At 37.8% G+C, this 26,502-nt stretch overlaps 1 protein-coding gene across 2 annotated transcripts in view; it reads right to left on the bottom strand.

Moving 5' to 3' along the window:
- The window catches only part of LOC117787744 (fringe glycosyltransferase), a 31,754-nt gene extending 6,584 nt beyond the window's left edge, over positions 1-25,170 (bottom strand). Inside the window, exons 1-4 of one of the 2 annotated variants that reach the window (XM_034626347.1) lie at positions 24,719-25,170; positions 17,574-18,041; positions 6,919-6,967; positions 5,443-5,545 (exon numbers count right to left, since the gene is read on the bottom strand). In XM_034626347.1, coding sequence (XP_034482238.1) covers positions 5,443-5,545; positions 6,919-6,967; positions 17,574-18,041; positions 24,719-24,850 — 752 coding nt within the window. In that variant the 5' untranslated portion in view covers positions 24,851-25,170. Of the gene's footprint in view, positions 1-5,438; positions 5,546-6,918; positions 6,968-17,573; positions 18,042-24,718 lie in introns of both variants that reach the window. The other variant, XM_034626348.1, reaches the window with a different exon arrangement.
- Between the last annotated feature and the right edge of the window lie 1,332 nt (positions 25,171-26,502).

Raw genomic sequence — 26,502 nt, 5'->3', positions numbered from 1 at the left:
GGATGACGAACTGATTTTGTTTTCATTTCACAAATCGAAATGTTGTTGTTGTTGTTGTTGTTGCTGCTTTAGCAATTAGCAATAAGTCAGCTGTCAGCTGGGTAAAAAAGAGCTGAAATGGCATGTATCTGGCAGATACAGATACAAAATCAATGTGCCAAACAAGATATTTACATTAAGCTGGCACTGAAATCAACCACAACAAACAACAACATCAGCTCATTAACAACAACAACAACAACAACAGGAGTTGCAGTTGCAACTGCATGAGTCAGAGATTTATGAGCATTTCGATCGCCCGCTGTGTCTGTTGCCTTTGCACGTATCTTTGAGATACAAAAGCGCATTTTGCTTTGACACGCTCACTGAACAATTGCAACAGCGGCGACAATTGAAACGCATTTGTCAGGCAACAACAATAGCAACAGCAACAACAGCAACTACAGCAACTACAACAATTGTAGCTACAAGCAGCAGCAAGTGCAAATGTATCTTGTAGATACACGAATGTCAAATTGACGCCAATTGTTGTCGTTGTTGTTGTCGTGGGCGACTTTAATTGAGATGTAGAACAAGCGATTTGTGGCAAGCTGCAACAGCGACTGCTTTCCGCCGGATGTTGCTAGCAGCGCTACTTGCAACTTGCAACTTGCCACAACTTCATCTGCATATGCTCCATTCCAAAACTATCTCCAATTGTGCGTTTCCGCTTCAAGCGACAACTAAAAAAAATTAATAAAAAAAAAAAGTACGTAATTCTGACTGAAAGATTGCGACAGTATTTTTCTGCCTGCCCCCACCCCTCCTCCTCGCTACTTGCCACTGCCACTGCCACTCAGCATTGCATTCAATTGAATAATTGACATTATGCGCAGTTCTGTGGCTGTTGTTGTCGTTGTTGTTGTTGTTGTTGTTGTTGATGCCACAAGTGGCAAATAAATGAAATTGATGCGTTGCAAGTTGTTGTCTGTGTGTGTGTGTGCTTGTGTGTGTGTGTGCCACAGACTTTCCCCTAAACTACTAAGTGCAACAGACACATACACATACTTAAACAACTGTTGCTGCCGCTTCACACGACGACATGTTGCATGCCCCCGTCTCAAAGAAAATTTTCTCACACAAAGACAGCGACAACATCTGGTTTTTCACACACACACACACACACATAGACACATGTATGCGACAATTGCTTATGAGGTTTTCCTAGCCGCAAAAGAAAAGCAATGCTGCAACCACAACAACAGCAACAGCAACAGCAACTGCAACAGCAACAGCAACAACAACTGCAATTAAAATTGTCACAGCTCTCAGCCTTAGATGGATTTGTCGTTGTTGTTGTTGGCGTTGTGCATAATATGCTTGACGCTGGAAAATATCAAAACCTCCCCCCTCTTCCCTCTCTCACTCTCACACTCCCTTTTCCCTTGATGCATCTCAATGTGGCATTAGCTGCTATCAAAAGGGGGCAAAAGCGACACGCCTGGGAAATAATATTGATGGGGAGCGAATTACAAGTAATGTGCAACAAATTCCCACGCACTTTCACAGCGGCAACATACACTGCAACAACAGCATCACCCACCCAACATGCAACAGTTTGATGCCAAAATAAAAAATAATGATAATAATAATAAGAAAAGAAAATCAACAACATCATTAAGCATATGTAACAACATCATCAGGTAACAACAACAACTACTCATTGTTGTTGCTGTTGTTCCACATGATGTGAATCCTGTTTACTTCGAAGACTCGCTTTCTTTCTTACGTTCAGTTGATGCCGTGAATATTACGCATATTACGTGTTGTAATTACACGAAGAGATCTCCAAAAAAAAAAAAAAAAAAAACTACATAAAAAGGAGCAAAATGTGGGAAGAATGTGGCAAAGAGGTGGGCAAAAAAAAATGATATGTATGTGCCGTTATAACGTCAATAAATGTTGATTACGAAACGTGCCACAATATCAAAAATAAACACACACACAGTGTACTTATGCGTCATGACATCGACTCGCACTGTATTTATGAGATACAAAGATAAAAAGATACAAAGCACAAGTTCGCTATTTGGTTAGTTCGCTTGTTAGGTGTGGCACACAACAACACACAACACAGCACGACAGGCGAAAATCCAAAAACACACCCAAGACAACAAACACACACACAAAACTACAATAAACACACAGTCCAAGTCGAGAAATAAATTAGAACTTGAAACAAATAAATCGAGATATAACAAGAATTACAATTTATCTACGTCACGCTAAACATTTAATACTCTTACATTTTTAATGTAAATTTTAAAACATAAATTATTTATTAAATTTTCAATATTCAGTCAAGTGAGTTTTAAATTTAGTTTAACTAATTTTAGCCACAAGAAAAAATAATTTTTCCGTAAATTAAATTACAGAATTTCAATTTTTTTCAAACTTCTACGGGATGATAACAACAATTTTAAAATTTCCATGTTGTGAATGACTTTGAGATACATATCTCACAAACAACAAAAATGTTGATATAAGAAATATTTATTGATTTTTATCAATTTATAAAAAAGTTGTATTTATTTTCTCTAATTAAAATATAATTTAAGTATTTATTATTTTATTTATAAAAATTAAACCTGCTTAAAAAAAACCTTATTTTTATGATTTTTAAATAAAACTTATGAATATCAGACCTTATTTAACGGTTTAGATTTATCATAAAAAAATAATGCTACGCTTGCCACAAAATCAGAAATGTTGAAAAAGTGAAACAAGAAAATAATTTCAAAGCGTGGAATTTAAAGTGGAATACAAAAACTAATTTATAAAACAAAATGTCGCACAGAGGGAGGGCAACACGAGGGTTAGCAGGGGAGAGAGGAGAGAGGTTAAGACTGGGCTTAGTCTAATAGCAGCCGACACTTGGAGGCGCCTCCGTGTGGCATAGAAAATGCCTGGCAGTTGAATTTCCCTACAACTTCTAATTGATGATTGTTGCTTGTGTTGCTGCTGTTGTTGTTGCTGTTGCTGTTGGCGCTGAGACTGATGCTGGCGACGTCATGCATTAAGCGAGTGAAGGGGAGAAGAGAGGGGAAGAGGGGGAAGAAGGGGGAAATGAGGGATTGAAGTAGAGCTGACTGATTGACGTGCCAGGTCGACTCTAGTCAACAGTTGGCTTTATGACTTGCAATTGTTATTGCTGTTGCTGCTGCTGTTGTTGCTGTTGCTACAGCTACAATAGTATTACAAGCTGCTTTTGTTGTTGTTGTTGCTATTATTATTGTTGTAATTTTTTAATTAAATTGCACTAATTGTTCGGTTTTATAATAGACACTCAACTGCAACAACTGCAATTAGCCAAGCCAAAGCCAAAAGGCGTTGCCCGTCGACGTCGACGTCGCACAGTGGTGCACAAATGCAGCAATAATTTATGGAAATGTAATTAAAAATGTAGCAAAAGAAGAAGGAGAAGAAACAGAGAAGGGAAGAAGAAAAAATAAAGCATTTTCGAGTGCGATATAAACTTGATTTGCATTTAATAGAACGGACATCCCGCTGATGTGAGTTCATTTTTCCCAGCAGCAACATGTTGCTGCTGCAGTTGCTGCGTATCAAGGGGCAATAAATGCACAGCAGCAGCAACAACAACAACTACAGTGAGCGCCATAATTGCCAGTTTCAGTGCACGTTAATTAACCTCTTTCCATATTTTTGCCAGGAATTGTTGTTGTTGCTGTTGCTGCTGTTGTTGTTGCACTTATGCGCAAAAATTTAAGCGTTGCCAATCAGGACAGCAGGGAACAGGAAACTGGCTGTGCCACCTGATACCATTTTGTAGCTGCTTGCAACAACAGGCGGCAGCAGCAACCACAACAACAAAAGCAACAACAGACGGCAGTCGCCTCATCTTGATCATAACTGCACATTTAGCTTGCTGCTGCCATTTATTTTGTTTTATTTTTTATGGACTTGCAGCCGCAACAACAGCAACATGTTGCTGCCTGCCTGCCTGCCTGCCTGCAATTTGTTGGTGCTGCTGCTGCTGTTGTTGTTGTTATTGTTGTTTTTGTATTGATTGCATGCTCAGTGCTTTCATAATGACAGTTTCAAGTTCTAAGCCAAAACGGGCCAACAACAACAATAGCAGCAACACCAACAGCAACAACAACAGCAACATCCTCTGCCACATCATCTAAAGTGGCAGCATGTCCGAGTTGTTCTAGATATTCGCAACTTGCAACACAACAATTTGCTGCTGCTCTGGTTGTTGTTGCTGCTTTTGTTGCTGCTGCTGTTGTTGTTGTTGTTGCTGCTAGTGTAATTACAAACAAGCTCAAGAATTTGTAGGCTCTGCTCCTTTGGGCGCTAGTTGCTGCTGCTGTTGCTGTTGCTGTTGCTGCTGCTGTTGATGTTGCAGTTGCAGTTGAAGTGTCTTTTCAGCTTCAACTTGCACTCTTTTTTCTACTTTTTCTGCTACTTGCGGTTTGCCGGACAAGTTTTGAGTGGCTGCCACAACAACAACAACAACAACAGCAACAACAACAACAAGAGGCAGAGAAGTTGCTATGTTGCCACAGCGTCTTAATTGCGCAAATTAGAACGCATGTGGCAGCTGCAACCGAAGTCCAAACTGGGTGTTTGCCTTGCCACTGAGCTGTGAGGCACAAAGATGGATAGCTGCACCACAAGATGAACTGCAGTTGGGGATGGAAATGGAAATGGAAATGGGAGTTGTGGCATGTTGCTGTTGCTCCCAGCAGTTGCTTATTAAAAGCATTAAAGTCTACAATTACAACAGCAGCAGCAGCAACATCGACAACATCCACAGCGACAGCAATGGAAAGTCATTGCACTGGACACTGTAAACTCGAGCTGTGCCAAGAATTTGACCATTAAAATCTGAGCAAATATAACAGCAACAACAACCACATTTTAGCCACATAATGTTGCTATAAATTGTGAAATTCAAAATGTTTATTAAAGTTGAAAATGCGGCGACTTTGAGGCAAATATTTTATATTGAAAATACCTAACAATTGAGGCTTAATTACTTTAATTAAGATAATATTTAATATATTTAATGAATCATTAAATTATTTAACCACAATTTCAGATTTGAAAACAAAATATGAAATTAGTTGTTGAACTAGAAGAAGCAAAGAAAAAATTAAATTTACAAATTTTAAAATTTAACATTAATTTTAAGAATATATCCTGACTTGTGACCTATAAAACTTTTTAGTTTCACAACTGAGCTCGATTCCCACCAAAATATTATTATAATAAGATAAATTCAATTTTAAAGCAAAGTACTGAACACAGAAGAATCTAACGAAGTTCAGGCTTCACTTCTCGAACCTTTTTCTTTAATATTATAGTATTTTTTTTAAATTAAAATTTTTATAAATATTATAAAATATTAAGAGATATTTTGTTGACAATTTTACTCACTTTTTGCCGCTTTCCAGGAAGATATCCAGCTCTGCGGACATTTTGCAGCACAGAGCCTTGCGAAAATGGCCCTGTGAGCATTTTGTGTTTATAAGATGGCCCTCTGGGGAAGAGAAGAGTGTAGAAGGGAAGAGAATTTGATAAAGATTGGTAATTAAGCAAAATAACAACGCGTCAACAAGCAACTCAAAGGGATATGTAGTGCAGAAAAAGGAGCAGAGGACGAAGAAGAGGAGGTGAAAGGGAGGAGGGAAGCTCGACCACTTCTATGTTAATTAACTAAAAGGCCAAAACGAAGCCAGCTCATATCAGGGCCAAAAACAGTAGCTTGTTAGCCAAGAATGCCGCTCATATCCAGCGGATACGTTTTGTATCTCGTTTGACAGACGCCGCCGATAAAGATAGAAGAGCGCCAATGGAAGGAAGAGAGGGAGGGCAACAAGGGGAGGGAGTGTTGAAATAAAAAGCAGAGCAAAAACTTGTGCGCCTTAATTGGATGAAAATTGTTGAAATATTTAAAGCAAACACACAAAGAAACATGAGGGAGGGAGGGAGGGGAAGAGAGGAGTGTGTAAAGGGAGACAGACTTAAGATTGTTGTTGTTCTTCTTGTTGTTGTATTATCCTTTTGTGTTGCAGCGCAGACAACAACAACAACAACGACAACAACTCGCACATAACTCAAAAATGTTGTATGCGTGTTTGAAGCTAAAGAAGATGAAGAAATCCTTTTTGGTCCAGCCTAATCAAAATGCCTGCCTCATGTGGCAGCAACCAAAAATGCCACGAAACTTGAGACCCTAAAAGAAAGAGAGATAGACAGAGAGGGATCCCAAGAGCAAGGTCTCGAAGCGAGTTTATGCAAAAATGAAATACAAATTTTCGTTAAACTTAAATTGAAATTTGAACTTTTTTCCGTGCGCTTCAATATTGAGTATTTTTTTTTTTAATTAAAAGTCTTGCAGCTGCAACGCGAGGAGGCACGCAAAAATCGAAGTATAAATAAAAAGAAAAGAAAAGAAAAGGCTGCAATTCAATTAAAATGCGGGTGAGCAACAGCAGGTAAATACACACACTCCACACACACACACACACACACACACACACACAACTTATATAAACTTTAATCGGTTTTGTGCTCAGACAGTGGCCAAGATTAGGCGTTCAAATGGGCGTGGTCGGGTCGAAGTTGTGGCTGATGTGAAGCACAAATTGAAGCTGGCTATCAAAAGAGGGAAGAAAGGTAGAGAGGGCTGAAAAGAATTGATAGAGGCCCAGATACAAAGGGTAAGAGGTCGACAGGTAGTTTAACTTCAATTCCAGCTTCTTCTTCTTCATCTCCATCTCCTGTTTCTTCCAATTTTCAATTTGTTTTTTTTTTTTTTTGGGGCAGCGTTGCGAAATTTTAAGTTATGATTTTTCATTTCCTTTTTGGAAATACATTTCGAAATATTCCGAAATACTCAGTAATACTCACTTGTCTTCTCCTGATAATAATGATCGTCGGTGTCTGTGAAGAACCAGGTCTGTAAAAGCCAGAAAGAGACAAAGAATGCGATTAATCACCAAGTCAAAAAGAGAGAGAAAGTCTTAGATTTGCATACTATAAATTCGTTTAGGTTCAGGTCATGGGAACATACTTATAGACCTAGTTTTCTTCATTTCAACTGCTTCTTCTTCATTTAATTTGGTCATTTATTTAGGAGGCGTAGTCTAATCTACATATAAGAAGCGCCCATTCTTACAAGATTTCAAGACAATCAGATAAGAAAATTCCCACACACAACAAGCTGACAACCAACAAAAAAAAATTCATCAAAAGCAAAAGAAAACGAGACAAGAAACTGTAGAAACTGAGGTAAAAACTTAAGAAACAACTGAAGCAAAAAAAAACTTGGAAAGCTTAACTAGAAAATACCCTATAACTAATCCTATAATAATAATTATTACTCTTAAGTTAAGCACTATTCGTTATTTCAAAAGCAAGCAACTTGACATTTATTTATTTATATTTTCTGTATGTACGACTTAAAAAGTCGCTAGGTTGAGCCAACTTCAAACTTCCATAACTTTATTAAAAGTGAACCGATTTTAAAGCGGATTGTCATTTTGATCATGGTTTGGTCTCTAAATTCATTCCGCATTCAAATTTAATTCATTTTGTAAAAAAAATTATTTTCATCTGGATCATGGTTTTGATGCTAAGGGTCCCCCCTTTGATATTTTGAAAATTGAAAATTTTAAATCTCAAGTTTTCACTTTTAATCAACTCCTTATACCGTAATTAGTATAAAACAACCGTTTAAATTTGATTTTGACACCTTTTAATTTTCTGTAAAAAATCATGTGAAATCTAACCAAAATTTTGACTTGTAAAGTTGCTAGTTCAAAAGTTCGACCAACTTCAAGCTTCCATAACTTTGTTAAAACTCAACCGATTTTCAAGCGGAATGTCATTTTGATCATGGTTTGGCCTCTTAATGCATTCTGCATTCAAATATAATTAATTTTGTAAAAAAAATTATTTTTCTCTAGATCATGGGTTCGATGCTAAGGGTCCCCCCTTTGATATTTTGAAAATTGAAAATTTTAAATCTCAAGTTTTCACTTTTAATCAACTCCTTATACCGTAATTAGTATAAAACAACCGTTTAAATTTGATTCTGACACTTTTCATTTTTCTGTAAAAAATCATGGGAAATCGAACAAAATTTTTGACTTGTAAAGTTGCTAGTTCAAAGGTTCGACCAACTTCAAACTTCCATAACTTTGTTAAAACTCAACCGATTTTCAAGCGGAATGTCATTTTGATCATGGTTTGGCCTCTTAATTCAATCTGCATTCAAATTTTATTAAAGCCGTTAAGAAAATATTTTTGGGTTAATTGAAAATTTATATAATTTTCAAATTTTATTAAAGCCGTTAAGAAAATATTTTTGGTTTAATTGAAAATTTATATAATTTGTAGAGTATATAGCATTGCGAATATGTCCAAAATAAAAGCAGTCTACAGTTGGGTTACCAGAGTCTATAATATCTTAGGGTAAGTTATAACTGTTCCTGTTGTTTTTGATTCTTGTTGTATTTACTTTTGCTGTTGGTTCTTTTATGCATCGTTGACTGCGGTAGGGGCCTCTTCTTTTTCGTTCCAACTTACTCTACATGTTCTTTTGCTCTTCCTCAATCTTCCTCTATCTGTGTCTTTTATCTCACTCTTTCACTAACTATCTAACTGACATAACTGAAAACCTAATTGCCCAAATGACAGTTCCTGCGGCTATTTGAAAGTCTTTGGCTCTTTACACTTGTCCCATCTGCTTTCTGCTGCTTTTCTGCTGCTTTTACTATGCTTTTACGATGTCTTCTTCTCTTACATTTTGGCTTCCACAACAACTCAATTGGTTTTGCCTTTAATAACTATTTCTTCGCCTGTGTCAAATCAGGCGAAAATCGTTTTAAAGCATTGACAACAAACACGACAACCAGAAATGGCAAACTGTTGCTGTTGTTGTTGTTGCTGTTGCCCCATGTTGCAGCAACAACAATACAAGCACGCCCGCTCCGCAAGCACATTTTTATAGGGTGGCAGGGGGAAAGGAGAGGGCAGTAAAAACGACGCTTAAACAGTTAGAAAGTCAACGTAGCCAACGCTCGAGTTGTAGTTGTAGTTGTAGTTGTAGTTGCAGTGGTTGTTGTTATTGTTGTAGTTGGAGTCGACTTGACTCGAGTTCTTTATAACACACAACAACAGCAACAACAGCAACAACAACAACAACAACATCTGCAACCACAGCAACAACTGCTGCAACTACGACAACAACAACAACAACAACAGCAACTGTTGCTGCTGCTGCAGCTGAAAACTTTTCGTCGTCTGTTGAATTTTCATGGATTTTTACGAGATTTTTTCCGCTCTCTCTCCCTCTTTTCTTTCTTTCTCCCTTTCGCGCTCTGTCATTTTTGGGCTGCTGCGGGGCGAGAAATGTTAACACCATGTTGCAGCTTCATGTTATTATTGTTGTTGCTGTTGTTGTTGCTGTTGCTGCTGCTGCTGCTGCTTTTGTTGCAGTTGCAGTTGCCGAGTTGCGTCGAGTGCCGACACTTGACTAGCATTTAATTTATGTGACTGTTAAAACTGTTGACAAACAACATTACAACATGTTGCAGATTTATGAGGCAAGTTGAGCGCGCTGTTGCAACTGCCACATAAATAAGCATAGCCTACAATTCTAGCCAATGCACTGGCCCAGTTAATTGGTTTAGCTGCTGACCACCCTGAAAACAGGCCAACAAGCTGGTTACTTCCTCTTCCCTTTCATTCTCTCTTTCTCTTGCTGTCTTCCCTTTCGTTCTTTCTCTCTCTCTCTCCATCTCTTTTACACTCTCTTAGCCATTGGCACTGCAAATTTCACTGTAATTAGCTGGCCAAAGCAGCTTCATAACTGTCAAATGGCAAATTTCAAAGAATGTCAAGTTGTCTGTTGATAATAGAATTGAAGATACCCTGTTAAATACTTGGAATATTTTGAAAATATTTCAAACAAAGCCACTTCATCACTGTCAACTTACGCAAGATGCAAGAATATCATACAGCTTGTCAATGATCGACTAAAAGACACCCTGTAAAACAGTATTTATGTCTACATAATTCTTAAAAAAAGTTCTATAATAAAGTTTCACAATAACCAATTAACTAACTAAAAAATTCCATCGAATATGACAATTTGAGACTAAAAGATGCCCTATGAAATTTATTATGTGTTCCTATAATAATTAAAAAACTTTTATGTCAAAAAACTTTATAACTATCAACTACAAAAGCTGAAAAACAATGTCCCAGAGTTTTTCAAACCAATACTACAGATATCTTTTGAAATAATTTAAATTTATACACATAGCTAATGCTTTTTATAATTATACATAACCCTATTAATTAACTAGTTTGTTTTTAATGTGCAATTAAAAAATTCAGAATGTGAAAACAATACATTAAATGTGTTAAATCTGATTTCATACTGCGATGCAAAGCAGTTTATTAAAACACTTTTCAAATACCCGCTTGATAAATTGCAAAGAGCAATCGCTTTAACTAAAAAGGCTACAAATAATTCAAGTGCATTCCATGACAGATACAGAGAGCGAGAGAGGGCGAGAGAAAGAGGGGGACAAGTAACAGACGGCTAGAGAGAAAGAGAGTCTATAAATTTGGCCAACAATATTTCGCCTGGGTCAGCATTAAATGCAAAACAAATTTATCATGAAAAGGCAGCTGTAGTTGCAGTTTGTTGCTTTAGCTGCTTGTTGTTGTTGTTGTTGTTGGTTACGGATACGCGGATACTCGGATACGGATTCGGATTCGGATTCAGATACAGATTTGTGGCGAGTTGCGAGTTGCGAGTTGCAAGTTGCACGTTGCAAATGTTGAGGTGGCGGCATCGCATTTTGTGGCGCGGCATGCATTCAATTGGAACGAAGCGATTGCCACAACAATTCGTTATGTTTTCGGCGCCCAAACACAAAAAAAAAATAGCAACAAAAAAAAAAAACACTACAGCTGGCCTGGCCAACAAACTTACTGACTGTCGCCGGGCTAGACCAACAACAACAACAACAGTAACAGTAACAACAATAGCAACAACAACAACAAGCACAACATTTTCAATGGCGTCTCTAACTGCAGCTGCAGGCAGCATTTTAACTATGTTTTTTTTTTTGCATTTTGGCCTCTTTGCTGCATTTAAGGACCAGTCAGCCCCTCCCCACTGCTGCCCCTTGCCTTCTTCTGCACTCCGCTCCACACTCTACACTCAATTCAATAGCAAAAGCACGTGGGGTGCGGTCAGACTTAGATGGAGGCAGAGGCAGCGACAGAGGCAGCGACTGCAGCTGTGGTTTTCCTTACACATGGCACAAGCATTTGAGCCGCGGTTTTAGCTGGCTTTGTCTGCATTTTTCTGTGCATTTCGGCCAAAACCAAAAAAAAGGCACACAAAAATGCATAATCTATGAGGCGAGGCGTGTGCCAATGCGACAGGCTCTCTATACTCTATACTCTGCACTCTGGACATTGGCTTTCTAAATTTGATCAGCAGGCCAAAGCCAAAGCCAAGTGAAAGTTGGCTTAAATCAAAATGAAATTGAAACAAAATCATAATAAAAGTTTGAAGAAAAAATGCAGAAAACTAAGGCAGCGGGAATTGAAGCCCCAGACAGTTAAATCAAAAGAATAAATTGATAGCCAAACATTTGAATTTGAAGCAAGTTGAAAGTGTAAAAAAGAATGAATAATTGAAAAGCAAACATTTCATTTGACCAAATTAAAATTGTAGAGATTGAATAGAAACCAATTTGAAACATAGATTTGGAATTTAGATAGTCTAAGCTATTAAAGAACTATATTTTGTAAGCTAATCCCTTTATTTAAAATCCTATTACTCACTCACTTTTTGCATTTTACAACAAATGTCAATTTAAAAATTTTATTCAAGTTAAAATTTTTTATTTATAAATAAAATTTTGATTTTAATTTTTTGTTAACCTATTAGATATTTGAATTTTTAATCTTACATGCAGTTTAAAATTTCTTAAGAAAGTAAATACATGATAAAGTCAACAAATACAAAAATAAAATAAAAAAGTATTATTGAAAATTCATATAAACTGTAGTTTAAGATTCAGTTAGTTCGTTGTTAACCACACTATATGCCAATTGAGGGCGTGTCTCAATTTGCTTAATCGGAGTTCGGCTATTTTGAAGTCAACTTTCAAAAAAAAAAAAAAAAAACCACAAAAGGTTCACATTTTAATTATGGGGTTAAGCCTAAGCTCTGCTTCCCTTCACCTACCCTGACCTAAACTGCTTCAATCATTTGTCTTGCCAGCTGTTGCCACATTGCGTGTGCCCTCGAGGCAAAGACATGTTTTGGGGCGGGGCGTCAAAATTGTTCTCTCAAGATTTTCGTTAATGAGGCGCTGGCAAAGGAGCCAAAATGTATCAATTAACTGATTTAGAATTGATTGAATGCCAGAATTTACAGGCTGTAGATAGAATAAGCTGTTGTATCTTAAAGATACATATGGCAAAAGATACAACAGTTAAAGTTTGAGATACAATTTAGCAAGGAAAGTGAGTGAAATTGATTTTAAATTGATGAATTAAGCAAATAAAAATGTATCTTTAGCTTACATAAGTTGAAAGATACGCCCATTGCAGTTTGAGATACATTTTAGCAAGGTAAACAAATGAAATTGAGTTAGATTTGATCAAAGGCGCTGTAGTTGAAACTAGTTGTTGTATCTTAAAGATACATAGGACAACAGATACATCAGCTGCAGTTAAAGATACATATTAGCAATGTAATTGAATACAATTGTAAACTTAAAGTGAAACAACTCATGTTGTTGATATTGCTGTTTGTTGTTTGCTGTTTGCTGTTGTTGTAATTGAGAGCATACTTGACAATAATTGCTTGATGCGTTGACTATTTGCAGGCACTGTTTGGGTCAAACAGCATATGAAATGACGAAACATTAAGCAGGAAGTTGCATGCGGGCGACAGACGAGCAGAGCAGAGAGAAGAGCACAGAAGATAGAAGGAGAGGGGACGAGTGCGACGTGCTGTTGTTGCAACCCAAAAATTGTGTCGTTATACGTTGCGGGGCAACAATGGAAACAATTTCAATTTATTGCGAATTAAATTGAATTGAAGCGCATTGAAAAGGCCGCCAAAAAAAATAATACGAAATATAAGCAACAAAAGAAAAGAGGCCACAATCAAAAGCTGCAGCACAGGTCAGCAAGTGAGAGGGAAAAAGAGAGAGAGAGAGAAAGAGAGAGAGGGACAGCATTGGCGGCACACTTTGGACGTGCTGTCAATTGAGCATTAATTGCCCAGCGTCTCGTTGCGCATACGCCGCGTAAAGCACACAAACAAAAGGGGAGAAAGAGCAGAGCATAGAGAGAGAGAGAGAAAAAGAGTTGTTGTTGTTGTCAGTTGTGTGTATGACAACTGTCATATGCTTAACCATATTTATGTGCAGCTGACAGTTTAAACAGATGCGTCTACTCGTATCAAAGCCAGTCTGGGAATAGAATTTCCACTTGGACTTGGACTCGAGAGTAGATGTTGTAGTTGTAGTGATTGTTGTTGTTGTTGCTGTTGTTGCTCTTAGCCGGCTTGTCAACTTGCCACAAGTTGTGACTCAGCTTACAACGTGCTGACAAGCTCAGAAAAAGGGATAGAACAAGAAGAATGAGGAAGAGAGAGAGAGAGAGAGAAAGAGAGAGGAAAAGCGCTCGTTAAACGCAACTGGTCATTGCCAAGTTAACTAAGCCCAGTTAATGAGAACTAGCAGCAAAGTCTACAGGCGAGCTAAATCAACTTTGAGAATGCCTGTACTTATTATGTAAATAAACATATATTAATACAACAATAAAGAAATGGCTTTTAAAAACTAGAATATTTGACTTAAATATTATATTTTTTTAAATAATAAAAAATTTAAATTTAAAAAACAACAAAAATAAGTGATCTAAAAAACTCTATTAAGAAAATATTTGCATTTTTAAGACATTTTTTTTTTTAGTAATAATTATTTTTATGTTTTTCTGCAATTATATCTTTGCTATTATTTTAATGATATATATATTTAATTTAGTTTTCCAGTACTAAAAGCTGTAAGGAACTTATGATTATAGTCACTAGTCACAACCTTTATTTACCCTTTAAATTTTTCAAGTACAGGGTCTCATAAGAATTAAGCGGACGCATGATGAGTAAAAACCCAAATAGGCCAAGACACAGAGCTTGTTCAGCTGAATTTAACGACAACTGCTGTGCTTGTTGTTGTTCTGCTGACCACATAAAAATGTGTACCACCAGAAACACACACCCCACACACACACACACACACACACATCACACACAACAAGTAACAAGCAGCAACTGAAATGTTTTCCGGTTAAAAATTCAGCATTTAATGTTATTGATGGCAACAACTGCTCATTAAAAATAAACTAACTAAGCATCAAGGTAACTAGCCACCCACAATCCACCATCCACAATCCACCATCCACCATCCACATCAGCCACAACAACTGATCGCTTGCTGTCAATGTATCTTTGTATCTGTGTGTTGTCTATCGATTTATCTGCATAAATCTGCAATCCAACTGGCAACTTGCAACTGACATTTGACATGCGTTTGCTGCATGTTTGTGTGTGTAAGTGTGTGTTTTGTCCTTTTGGCCAAAAACAAATGAGAGGCAACCGCAGCGAGAGTTGCAGCTAAAACCACCTCTAAAAATTTATGCATGCAAATCTCTGATGGCAAACGAAACGTAGACTGACAAACCTGCCAGACTGACAGACGGACAGACGGACAGACAGACAGACTGACTTACTGACGGACTGAGAGACAGAGTTGAAAATGTAGACGAGGCTGCAACAGTAGCACAAACAATTCGCATGCTGCTTGCAACAGTTGCAGTTGCAGTTGCCGCAGTTGCAGCACAATTTAGCGTGTTGCATTTTTGGGAGAAAAGCGTTCAATCAAAGTCGCCAGTTGCAAATTCAGCGACAGTCGCGACGGTGGCAACTCTTGTCAGTAATTTATGCTCATTTGTTTGTGGCATGAATAATTTGAATGCCACTTGAAACATTATTCAACACTGCCACCGAGGAGTTATATTGTCTTATGGCCATAAACAAGATTAAACTAACAAATTATGCTGAAATTATGAAATGCAAAGTAATGAGAAACTGAATACGCTTACTTTAAATTAAATTCAAAATAGATGATTAAAAAAATGTGTTGTCTTTTTAATATTTCAATTTCTAATAAATAATACCATTTACTTATAACTATCTTTTTTTTCTTTTATTTTTTACAGTCTCTTATTAAACAGATACTAAGTGTGGAAAATGGATGGAAAACTATTACATACAAATTATTAGTTCTTCAATTCAACCAATTGCAAACCTATTTTAAAAAATATATCTAAAAACTTGACTTTTAAATTAAAGGATTTAGAAAAAAAATTTATTATGTATATTGTTATAACAAAAAAATGTATCCATCTTAATTAAGAAAATAATATATTAAGCATACGTGTATAACAAAATTTTCGTATAAAAAAAATATATATTTATACTTTCAATACAAGGAAATTAAAATTTGTGTCTGAATTTAAATCAGTATAAAACAGTAAGTACAATTTTTAATATACTTTTTTACAAAATAAGCATACCCTTTATCGATAGGGTATATAGACCACTGACCAGTCTATGGACTGGTTGTTGGCTGCCTTTTAAGGAGCACTGTCCGGGAATGGGCAACCAACGGAGAGGCACATTAATCAAGCGTTTATAATGTGCAACAGAAAAATAAATGAGGGAGGAAAAGAAGGAGAAGGGGCAGGAGGAGAAAGCAGCAAATAGTTTTCAAATGCGGCAACAGCAAACCAATCAAATTGAACGCATTTTGTGGCAGCTTGTTGTTGCCAGTGTTTCTATGCTCCAAATTGTTGTTGCTGCTGATGTTGTTGTTGTTGTTGTTATTGTGAGTCGCATCAAAATAATTGGCTGACTGACTACAACAACTCCAAGCAAATGAAACTTTCGAGGCTAGTGTTGCATGTTGCATGTGTTGCACGTTGCTGTTGATCAGCTCCTTGAACAGTGTGAAAATTTCAACTCAAAGTGGCATCAAAAATTCCCTAACTACCTTATGTGTTCCCTCTCTAACTGTCTCCCTTTACCCCCTCTTTTGTCACCCTCTCTCTCTCTCACTCTCTCTCTCTGCCTCTGCTCTTGTTGCAACGCGTTGCACGTCTGCCCCAATCCGTTGCAGCTTTACAGCCAAAGGCCTGAAACGTGCCTGTCAGGCTTTTTAACAATTTTGAATAGATTAAACATGCTCTCACACACACACACAAACACTTAAAACACACATAATATTTATTTATTTATGTTGTGTTTTTCATCTTTTTTTAGTTTTCTTTTTCAGTTTGTTGGTTGCAGTTCCATGTAAACAATAACAAAACACATTTGTGACGCGTGATTTTGCATAAGTTGGCACAAAACTCGAGGCAACAACAGCAACAACAACAAAAATAGCCATTACTCATTCACACAGATACACACACAGATTCACACACATAAAATGTCCTTTCACATGAATCGTAAACTGAAGTTGGACCAAAGTTTTACAAATAAAAAAAATTCAAGTTAAATAAGAAAACGAGTAAGTTGAGTTAAAAATTTCAAGTTGCAGACTAGCAGATACCCTATAGACAGACAGTTGGATCTATATCTTTTAGTTTGGCTCAAGGAACTGAAAAATCAATAGATTAAATTACTATATTCAATATTCCTCTATTTGGAAATAAAAATAAATAAATATAAAAGTGATTTAATGAGAATATCTAATAGTATTTTTTAGATTAGTTCATTTGGAGTCTACATACCAAATTTTGTAACTTTTACTTGTCAGATGGCTGAGTTCCTTGAGATAGCTACTTAATAATACTTTTTAGATACACTTTTAAAGTCACCAGCCTTCACTTCATACAGTTATACCCTGTTAACGAATTCAATTAACTACAGGGTAAGTCAATTTTATTATAATCGTTCAGATTATTGAGTTAAGCTCATATATATTCGCAAAATTTGGCTTATGAAGACATTTTAATGGCCAATTAAGCGACGGCCACAAAATCATAAGTCGCCAAATGAGCAACAAAAAAAAAATAAATAAATAAATAAAACAGAAATCAATTCAAACAGCTTAAAAACTCATTATGCAAATGCGCCAAGCCCCAATAAAAAAGAAGAAGAAGACGGAGGAGAAGAAACCGACAAAAAAGAGTTTAGAAAAAAAAAACAAAATAAAAACAAGTTAAAATGGCTGGAATAAAACTGATCTGAATCTGTGACAACCTTTGGGATTTGAATTTGTTTTTGTCGCCCACAACAGACGGCAAATTGGCCAAGTTAAGTGAAGTTCAGTTCAGTTAAGTTAAGTTAAGCTAACTAATCGAGCTGTTGAATCAAGCAAATTGGCCTGGCATTGTGGGGTTAAGTGGGGCACTAGGGAAACAAACACTTGGTAGACTTTAGACTTTAGACTCACCTGATCTCTGGCCAATTGGAACCAGGTCTTGATGATCAGCGCCAATCGCGTATCGTGATAGTTCTTTGTTGTCTTCACGCTGATGAAAATGTCATCCAGTTCCGTCGTCGGCGGCTGAGGCGTCGCTGTCACCGCCCGCTGCGACAGATCGTGCAACAGTTCGCCGTTGCGACTCCGACGTGCGAGTTCCGTTAGCAGCGTTGCCGTTGATCGCTCACTAACCTCAATGTCGCTAAAGTTGAAGCTGTGAATGTCCTTGCGTATGATCAGCGAGGGTGTAATCGGCGATGGTGAGGGGGAGGGGGATGCTGCACCTGCAACACCTGCGACCACATGCAACGGGGGCAACGGGGGCAACGATTGATCGCTGACATGCTGCTGTTGTTGTGTGGTCGTCTTCGTCGTTGTTGTTGTTGTTGTGGCAGCTTCAGTGCCATCCAAGAGGTTCGAGCTTATTTGTGGCTGCAACTGCAACAGAGATAGAGAGAGAGAGAGAGAGAGAGAGAGAAAAAGGAAGAGATTGTTAATATCGTGACCGTACACTCAAAGAAAAAATATAATATCACTCTCTACAATGGTATAATAGGTAATAAAAATAAAAAACATTTTAAAATTTAATTTAAAAAAATAGTTTAATTTAATATCGTAAAACAATATTAAAAAAAAATCCCTTACAATTTAAAATTCCACAACTATAAATCTAATTTATATTAAAAATTCTCAAAGTCTATTTTAGCAGTATTCAATTCAAATAATTATATTTTATATTATTCCTTAAATTATTTTATTCTGTTAAGGCTCTTATAGATATAATGAATATATTGTAATAATATGTAACAGTTCATACAATATGAAATACTAAAAAAAAAATTATTATTAATATCAAATGAAAATTAAAATTAATTAAAAAATACTTTGGTTTTAATATTAATATTAAATATAAGCAGAATTGAATGTTTACACAATTTTATATTAAAACTTTAAGTATTAAATTTAAAATATATTTTAATATGAAAAGCCTATTACTTTACATACTTAAGTTTCTTGAAGTTTGGTTTTTAATATCTATTTAAATTATTTATAATTAAAATGCTCACACTTAGAATACCTTATACTAAATTTAAGCTAAATTATAAGGAAAAATATGCTTTCTCTGGGTGTATAAGAGAGAGAGAGAGAGAGAGAGAGAGAGAGAGAGAGAGACTGAGTAACATGTAAATTTGTTGTGTAAATCGCGGCCTAGAGGCATTTTCACCTGGCAAACAAAAGGCGAACTTCAATTTGGTAAACAACAATGGCAAACAAATGAGTTGCAGCCACAGCAGGCAGCATTCAATACACACAAACAACAACAACAATCACAACATAAATGCTGAGTAAGTGCAAACACAACAATAACAACAACAACAACAACAGCAAAAGTAAAGAAAAGAACGTTGATCAGAAAGATCAGTAAGAGATTGGGAACTCCTCTACATTGCTTTCCTCTCTCTTGCCTCTCTTCCCCAGCTTCCCCTTCTTTCTTCTACTCTCCTCCGCTGTCTACCCCAACTCCTGCCTCATTTTGAGGCACTGTTGTGCGCACCTTTGATTAATTTCTTCTGATAACAGGTTCATTTGCTTTTGTTAAGCGCGGCAATTCTTCAATTGCTTTTAATGGTTCTTTCTCAGCTTCTTTTCACCCCTCTTACTCTCTGCTCCACCTCTCATGCCATCTCTCTTTTCTACTTTGAATGAACTGGGAAATTTTGTGAGCTCAGCTCGAGTTTTTTGATTGAAGTGAGCTGATAAAAAGGCGGCACTTGAATTTGGTTGTGGGTTTTTTGGGCTCTGTTTTTTTTTTTTGGTTTCTGTTGGCCAAGTGTTAATTTGTTCGACCTTTTTCGCTATGCAAATCAGCAGGCGCTTCTTCTGACCCCCTTTTCTTTGCTCTATACTTGAAAGTTTTATTCTAAATTTAAGAAAATTTAAAATTTTAACGATCTTTGATTTTAGAAACCCTTTAAAATATTTTTAAAAAAATGATTGCTAAATTTTTTAACAATATATATTATTTGTAGGTAGGTTTTTTACAGAGTATTACAAAAAACTTTTAAAAACTTGAGACAATTTGCACAATCTATAAAAAAAAAAAATACTTTTTAAATAAAAAACAAATTTCTAAAGTTCAGGGCTAATTTTTTAAGTGTTGTGGTGATTCTCATAGCTTTAAGCGACTTTTTCAGGATGACTTCAGGGTAAGAAATTCTTTGAGTGTACTTTCTACACCCTCTCTCCCCTCTCTATGTTTCTTCCCTTGAATAGTAGCCCACACATTGCACAATTCCCAGTTTTATAGCTCATTCGCAGCGCGTTTTCTCAAACTGAAAATGGAAACATTTCTTTGCCACAATCTTTCCCAATCCCCCGCTCTCTACACCTTCTCTCTACACTCTTTGTCTACATCTACCGTTGATCTTTTTATTACACGGTAAACGGGTCTTTCCGACTGCTGCTTGCTGCTTCACACGATGTTGAACGTTTGATAGACTAAAGACTAAAGACTTGGCTCAATACAATTTTATTGCGGCACGATCGACAAAAAAAAACGGTGTTCACTATAATGGGGCAAGAAAGAGATGGAGTGAGAGAGATAGAGGGAGAGAGGGGGATGATGATGAGATGGCAACAGCTACCGCCTAATGAGCCGCTGTCTGGGACAACGTTGACAGGTGGCAGCTTGAGGCAAGTTCAATGCGAGCGTTGGAAATATTAATTAATTCCGCGATAAGCAGTCAGAGCCAATAAAAAAAACGGGGCTAACAAATCGTGAGCTAAAACAGTGAAAGCGACTTGGCCAACAAACCGATTCCGGTTAACAACAAAGCTGCAAATGCGGGCTAAAATACAATTGAGTTAACAACAAGTTGGTATCAAAAAGGCCTTGCATAGATTAGAATGTGCACCAGTTGCATGCAACGGCTGTGGTAATATATGCAGCATATGAGGGGAGAACGAGAGAGAGAGAGAGACAGGAGGGGAGTGGCATAAGAGAGGGCAAGAGGGGGAAGTGGAGGGCAACAAGTTACTTGGCGAATTACGCGAACGTGATTCAAGTTAAGCCAAAGCAATTGCAAAAGATACAAAGTGAAAAGGTAGGAGATGCAGAGGGAGAGGGAGGAAGAGGGAGCAAGAGGGAAAGAGAGGCAGGGAAAATCCTAGAGACACGTGTGCCCATATAAGAGCTTTTGCAGCAAACTGTCAAGCACGCCTGCGCATACAAGATACAAGATACAATATGCCAGATACAAGATACAGCCAACACACAACAAAAGATACACAAAACCCACACACACCAACACACACACACATACACACACAGAGGCGTTTGTCTAGTCGAAATTGAACACGCTTCGTGTCGGCCAATTGTGTAATGCTTCATTATGCACATGATTAATATGTTTATAAACAATTTTCATGTCAATTAATAACAGGCAACAACAACAACAAGAGTTACAACAACAACAATAGATACATATTCAAAAAAGGGCGCTAGATTAATGAAGTTCCCAGCTCCATAAACTCTATTCTCTCATTCCTTTCAATCAACCGACTTCCAGCTGTTTTCAGACAAGAGCAAAAGGAAGAGACCAGGAGGGAAAGAGAGCGTGAGAGAGAGCAGGCAAGACAGCGAGAAAAGCTGGTAAAATCTTCATTAAATGCTGTTTTAACAATATTAAACCAAAGATACAAATCTACGATAAGATACAGGCACAATCAAAGTCAAATATCAGAAACTGAGAGACAGAGGAGACGAGAGACAAGAGACGCGAGAACTGAGACACAACCTGAAGACTGAGACTGAGACGCAGCCTGGAACGAAGACTGAGCCTCAATTAAGTAAACTGCCGACCACCAAAAGACAAAAAAGACCAGCAGCTGAGTGGACTACACTGAGCAAAAAGCGGCTAAATTATTGCTGTAGTTTAAAAATACTTATAATGAAATTGACTAGAAATTTGATTGACGATATTAAAACTAAAATAATATACATTAATGTTAGATAACAATAATAATTTATAATATTACTTAACGCTTTTTTCAACAATCTTTTCTAATGGAAAAGAAAGAAATTCTTTAGATTTCGATTCTGTCCAGCCAAAAACATAATAAATATGCTAAGCTTCATTAGGGGATTATTTTGAATGCAAAGTAAAGAAATATTTTTTAAAATTATCTAATAAATGCAAATAATATTATAAATTCGTATCTGTAGCTGTAATTATGTATTCTAAGTTAAAATCTAAAGAAAATCTATATATTTTACTCAAAATCAGTACAAATCATGCAGCTACAATAAAGAAACATGCACAAAAGTTTTAGATAATTTAGTTTAGTTTCTGGAAGTGTGCTGCAGATACAAAGATACTCAGCGGCTGAGAGACAGAGATGCTCAGATACATTTCAAGTTGCAAGTTTTATCAGTTGCAGCTTAGTGTCGTCAACTTTTCGGTAGTTGTTGGAGTTGCTGCTGGCAACCAACTGATTAAGTGGCAGGAGCTGAAGTTGAGTTGAGTGGGGAGAGAGGGAGGGGGGAAAGACAGACAGCTGCTACTGGACTCGATGCGGCATGCAACAAGCGGCACCTGCGCGTAGCAACAACAGCAATACAGCAACAGGAACAACGACAGCGAAAAGTTTTCAACAAGATTCTTTGACTTTGTTTCGTTGCTCTTTTTATTTTTTTATATATGTGGTTGCCTTGAAAACTTTGAAGTTGATTTGCATGCAAGACACTCGCTTTGATTGTTGCTGTTGTTGTTCAAGTTGTTGTTTTGTATGCACATTGCACACTACACGGAATCAATCAAACAACAAGCGAAACTCATTCTGCGCGCCACTTTAAACAAATTCGCATAAACAAATTCATTTATCGATTATAATTTTTATTTTATTTTTTCATTTATGATTTATGCGTCAGCAACACGCGACAAACAAACTCAACGACTTAGGAGTGGTCGAGGAAGGCTAAGAAGGAGGAAAGGAACGAGGGGAGGTAGAGGAGTGGACAGTGGTCATACAATCAGACAATTGACAGGCTTTATGAAGTTTATACCCAAAGTCTTCGTCAGCTGCAAAAATACCAAGAAAAACACAGCAAAAGCAAATAAAATTTGCGCAACATTTGGCGGAAAAAAATAAAATAAAAATAAAAAAAAATATTTTCTACATTGCATTGCATTTTATGTGGTCATACAACAAAAACAACAACAACAATGGCAATAGCTACAAATGAACTGACACAAGTCACAGACCTCTACGTGAAGCGACTTCAATTGAAAGCAACAACAACATTAACAATTCAGCATTTAGTTTCATCATTTTATGCTGAGAACTCTATAACATACCACTAATTTCTGGCAGGTTTCCGGTTAACCAGCAACCTCAGCAACAACAACAACAACAACTTGGTCTAAATTAAAATGGCATAAAGTTTTAATGATTGCCAAAGCAAACATCAAGTCAAGTCAAAAGAAGAGCAACAATTTCAGCAGAAATAAACATTTACAGCTCTAATTAAAACTGTCCAACTAATGCACTATTAATGCATTAGAATACACCACAAATGGCATTAGCATATTTCGAAATATCTGGCTAATGAAATCGCCAACACGACAACAACTTCCGATTCGCTAAATAGAACAACAACAACTGAAATCTCTAAATGGAATCTCTTAATAAAATGTTGTCGAAAGATTAACAATTTATTTAAGTCATAGTATTGAGTTTTAGATGTGCCGCTAATTGAATTAAAATATCAAAGTTTAAGAGCTCATAAAAAAGAATGAACAACTTACAAATCTTCTTTTTTCGAGATATCTTGAGATATGAATTTATAGATACTTCAGTTAATTATTTATTTAAGATTTGAAATGCTTAAGAAATAAATAAAATTGCATATTAATTAATAATTGCATATTTCAATTTTTAAAAAAATGGTTATTTTATGGATTTGGAGAATTTGATTATAAATTTCGCAAATTTGAAACTGTAATCATATACATTTATAATTTTTTAAGTAAAAGATTTGATTATGATATTATAACACGACTTTTACGAAACGATCTCTCGACCTGCTCAAGGTCTTATAAATTTTGTAAGGTAGGTAATTCCTACTCTATGTTTTTGATAAGAATTCCATATATTTTTGAGCTGTTGATTTTTCTGCATTCTACTTTACTAAAGAAACTATAGAAACTCGTTCGCTTAATTAACTAAATGATATAGTAATCCAATCCAGCCGGTTTGCACTACAGTTGTATTTGTAAGATATGTACATATCTGTATCTGTATCTGGGGAATGAACACTCGTCTGACAATTAGCATAGTATGAAGCAGTGAGAGTGCAAAGGGGTATTTCAGCTATGTGGTTGACTATGATCCCACACTCGGGGACAACAGCAACAACACCAATAACAACAATTGAATAGACGGGCGGTCAGCCAACTTTCAGCTGGAGTTGCTCTTATAATTTTAGCAGGGGGAATATTTTATTACACACTGAAATTTATGCAAAGCAAAAAACAGCAACAACAACAACAACGCAGAGAGGAAGAAGGAGCAGGAGGAACTGGCGGAGCGGGGAACTGCAGCACTCTGAAAGCTTTGGCGACGCGCTGCCGACGGCAATGAAACGCAACGAAAACAAAAAAATAAGAAAAAAAAATTGCTAAAAACTGAAACTGTTTTATATGCAAGGCAAAAGGCGAAGGCAAAAGCAGAGGCGGCAGCAGAGACAGCGGCAGCGACAGAGTTAAACTTGAAGATATTGGCAAGGGCGCATAAAGGTTCCAGTGGAAGCAGAGAAAGAGAGAGAGAGCGCGCAGGAGAAGAGGGGAGCAAAGGAGCGACCTGACTGAGACGGACAGACGCATGCGCGCAGCTGCAAACGTCGCCAGCGTTGATTTATGAAAGTGCACGAAATGTTGGCAGAGACGAAAAGGGAGCGCATGTGGAGCCGGCAGGGGGAAGAGGGAGACGCATATATATGCACATGCAAATTTACGAGAATCAACAGGCAGGCAGGAGTGGGGGAACACCCACGCACTTGCAGACAACGATCTCTGACAAATACAAGAAATAGAAATAAAGAGAGATTTACTCACTTGCATGCCCGGATATCCGTAGGCGCTCTGATAGAGCAGGAGCGTCATATAGACGACGGCGACGGCGAGAGACATGGCTTGCAGGAGGCGTTTGTAACGTTGCGGCAAGGAGAGCACAGTCAGGCTCATCATATGTTGTCCGTCCACTACGCGAACATCGATCGATCGATGGATTTGTCAATTAGATGAACCAATCTATCAAACAAATCAAACCAATCGATTTTACAACACTGTCACACACTCGCGCACTTTAGCTCTGATTAAAACTGTTTATTAAATGCACTTGTCTTCCTATTCATATATTTTATCTGCGTATTTACGTTACGTTTCTTGCTTGTCTTTCGTATTGCACGTATTTCGTATTTGAGAGAGCGCGCGCGCGTACGTCTTGCTTCGGGCAAGTTAGTTGGGCAACTGACGAAGCGCGCCGAACAGCCGCGCTGAGTTCACCTTTCCAGCGTACAAATTTTTGTAAACAAAAAACCACATGAAGAGCGAGCGCCAGAGAGTGAGAGAGAGAGAGAGAGAGCTGTGCGTGTGCTCCAATTGGAAGCGAGGCGCGCAGTCAGCAGTGCGACAGCGATAGCAACAAATGCTGCCAACTGAGCGCACTGAGCAGAGAGCGCAATTGCAGTATTCCAATCGGAGCATAAATGTGCATGCTCTCTCCGTGTATGTGCTGTTGTTGTTGTTGCGCCAACTTGTTCTTGACTGTGCTCTCTGCTTGGCTTTGCTTGTGCTCGTTCGTGGGTTGCTCTCGTTGACTGGTTAGTTCCGCCTCGGCATGTGCCACAGTAGCTGCCGAAGGCGATGATCGGTTTTGAGCAACTCTCGTGGGCGTTAGTTCGCTCTGCCGCTGCCTCTGCCGCTGCCTCTATCTCTGCACTCGTTTACTCGTTCTCTCGCCTTGGTTAGCGGTTATCCTGCTGGCACGTCCTTGCACGCGACTTGTGCTCGTAAACAACATGTAGTGCCGCCTCTTCTCTCCGTGCTGCTCCCTCTGTCGCTGTCGCTGCTCGCTGCCCGCTGCTGCTGCTCAGCGTCAGCCGACGACAATTCCATTAAAAGTTGTACGTTGTCACTTTGCGTTAACTTATCTGTGTGGCATGTTGTGCGATCGCATTTTTATTGTCGCCATTGTTTCGCTGCTCTGTCGCTGCCCACTCACACTCACACACATACACACGCAGACACACACACAGTTATACGTTTCGTTTTTGTCGCTTGCATTTTCTTCACTTGACAATGCTTTGCATGTCTCAACCTCCGCTCTCCTGCTGCTCTCTCTCCTGCTCTCTGCTCAGTCGGCTGCTCTGAGCCTGTCATATTCCATGTTTGTATGGCGGCAACAAAAGCTCAGACGCTGACGCTGACGTTGACGTTGACTGCGCTGCTCGCACAATCAGCAACTCGGCATCTTGTTCGCTGTCCCTTTGTGCGCCTTTCGCCTGAATTGCATTTAAAAGAGGCCCGAACCGGGTAAACCAACAACAACAACAGCAACAACAACAGCAACAACTACAACAATATCAACTCCAACTTGAGCTTCGGGGCGTGCAACCTTGTTCTGCCACAGAGCAAAAAAGACATCGTCTAACCCGCTTTCCCCTTGCCCCTTCCCTCTTCCCCTTACTCCATCCCCTTGCCACAGTCGCTGCTGCTCCTCATGCCTCATTTTTAATGTGCAACTGCAACGGCAGCTCTATGTGTGTGTGTGTTTGTATGTGTGTGTGTGTTTGCATAGGTTGCACTGGTTAGGCATGTGCCACTGCCTCAAGTCCACT

This window comes from Drosophila innubila (assembly GCF_004354385.1).
Source record: "Drosophila innubila isolate TH190305 chromosome 3L unlocalized genomic scaffold, UK_Dinn_1.0 0_D_3L, whole genome shotgun sequence".
In the NCBI taxonomy this organism is placed as follows: domain Eukaryota; kingdom Metazoa; phylum Arthropoda; class Insecta; order Diptera; family Drosophilidae; genus Drosophila; species Drosophila innubila.
The sequence above is the reverse complement of the archived record's forward strand: the minus strand, read 5'-3'. Positions and strand labels throughout refer to the sequence as shown.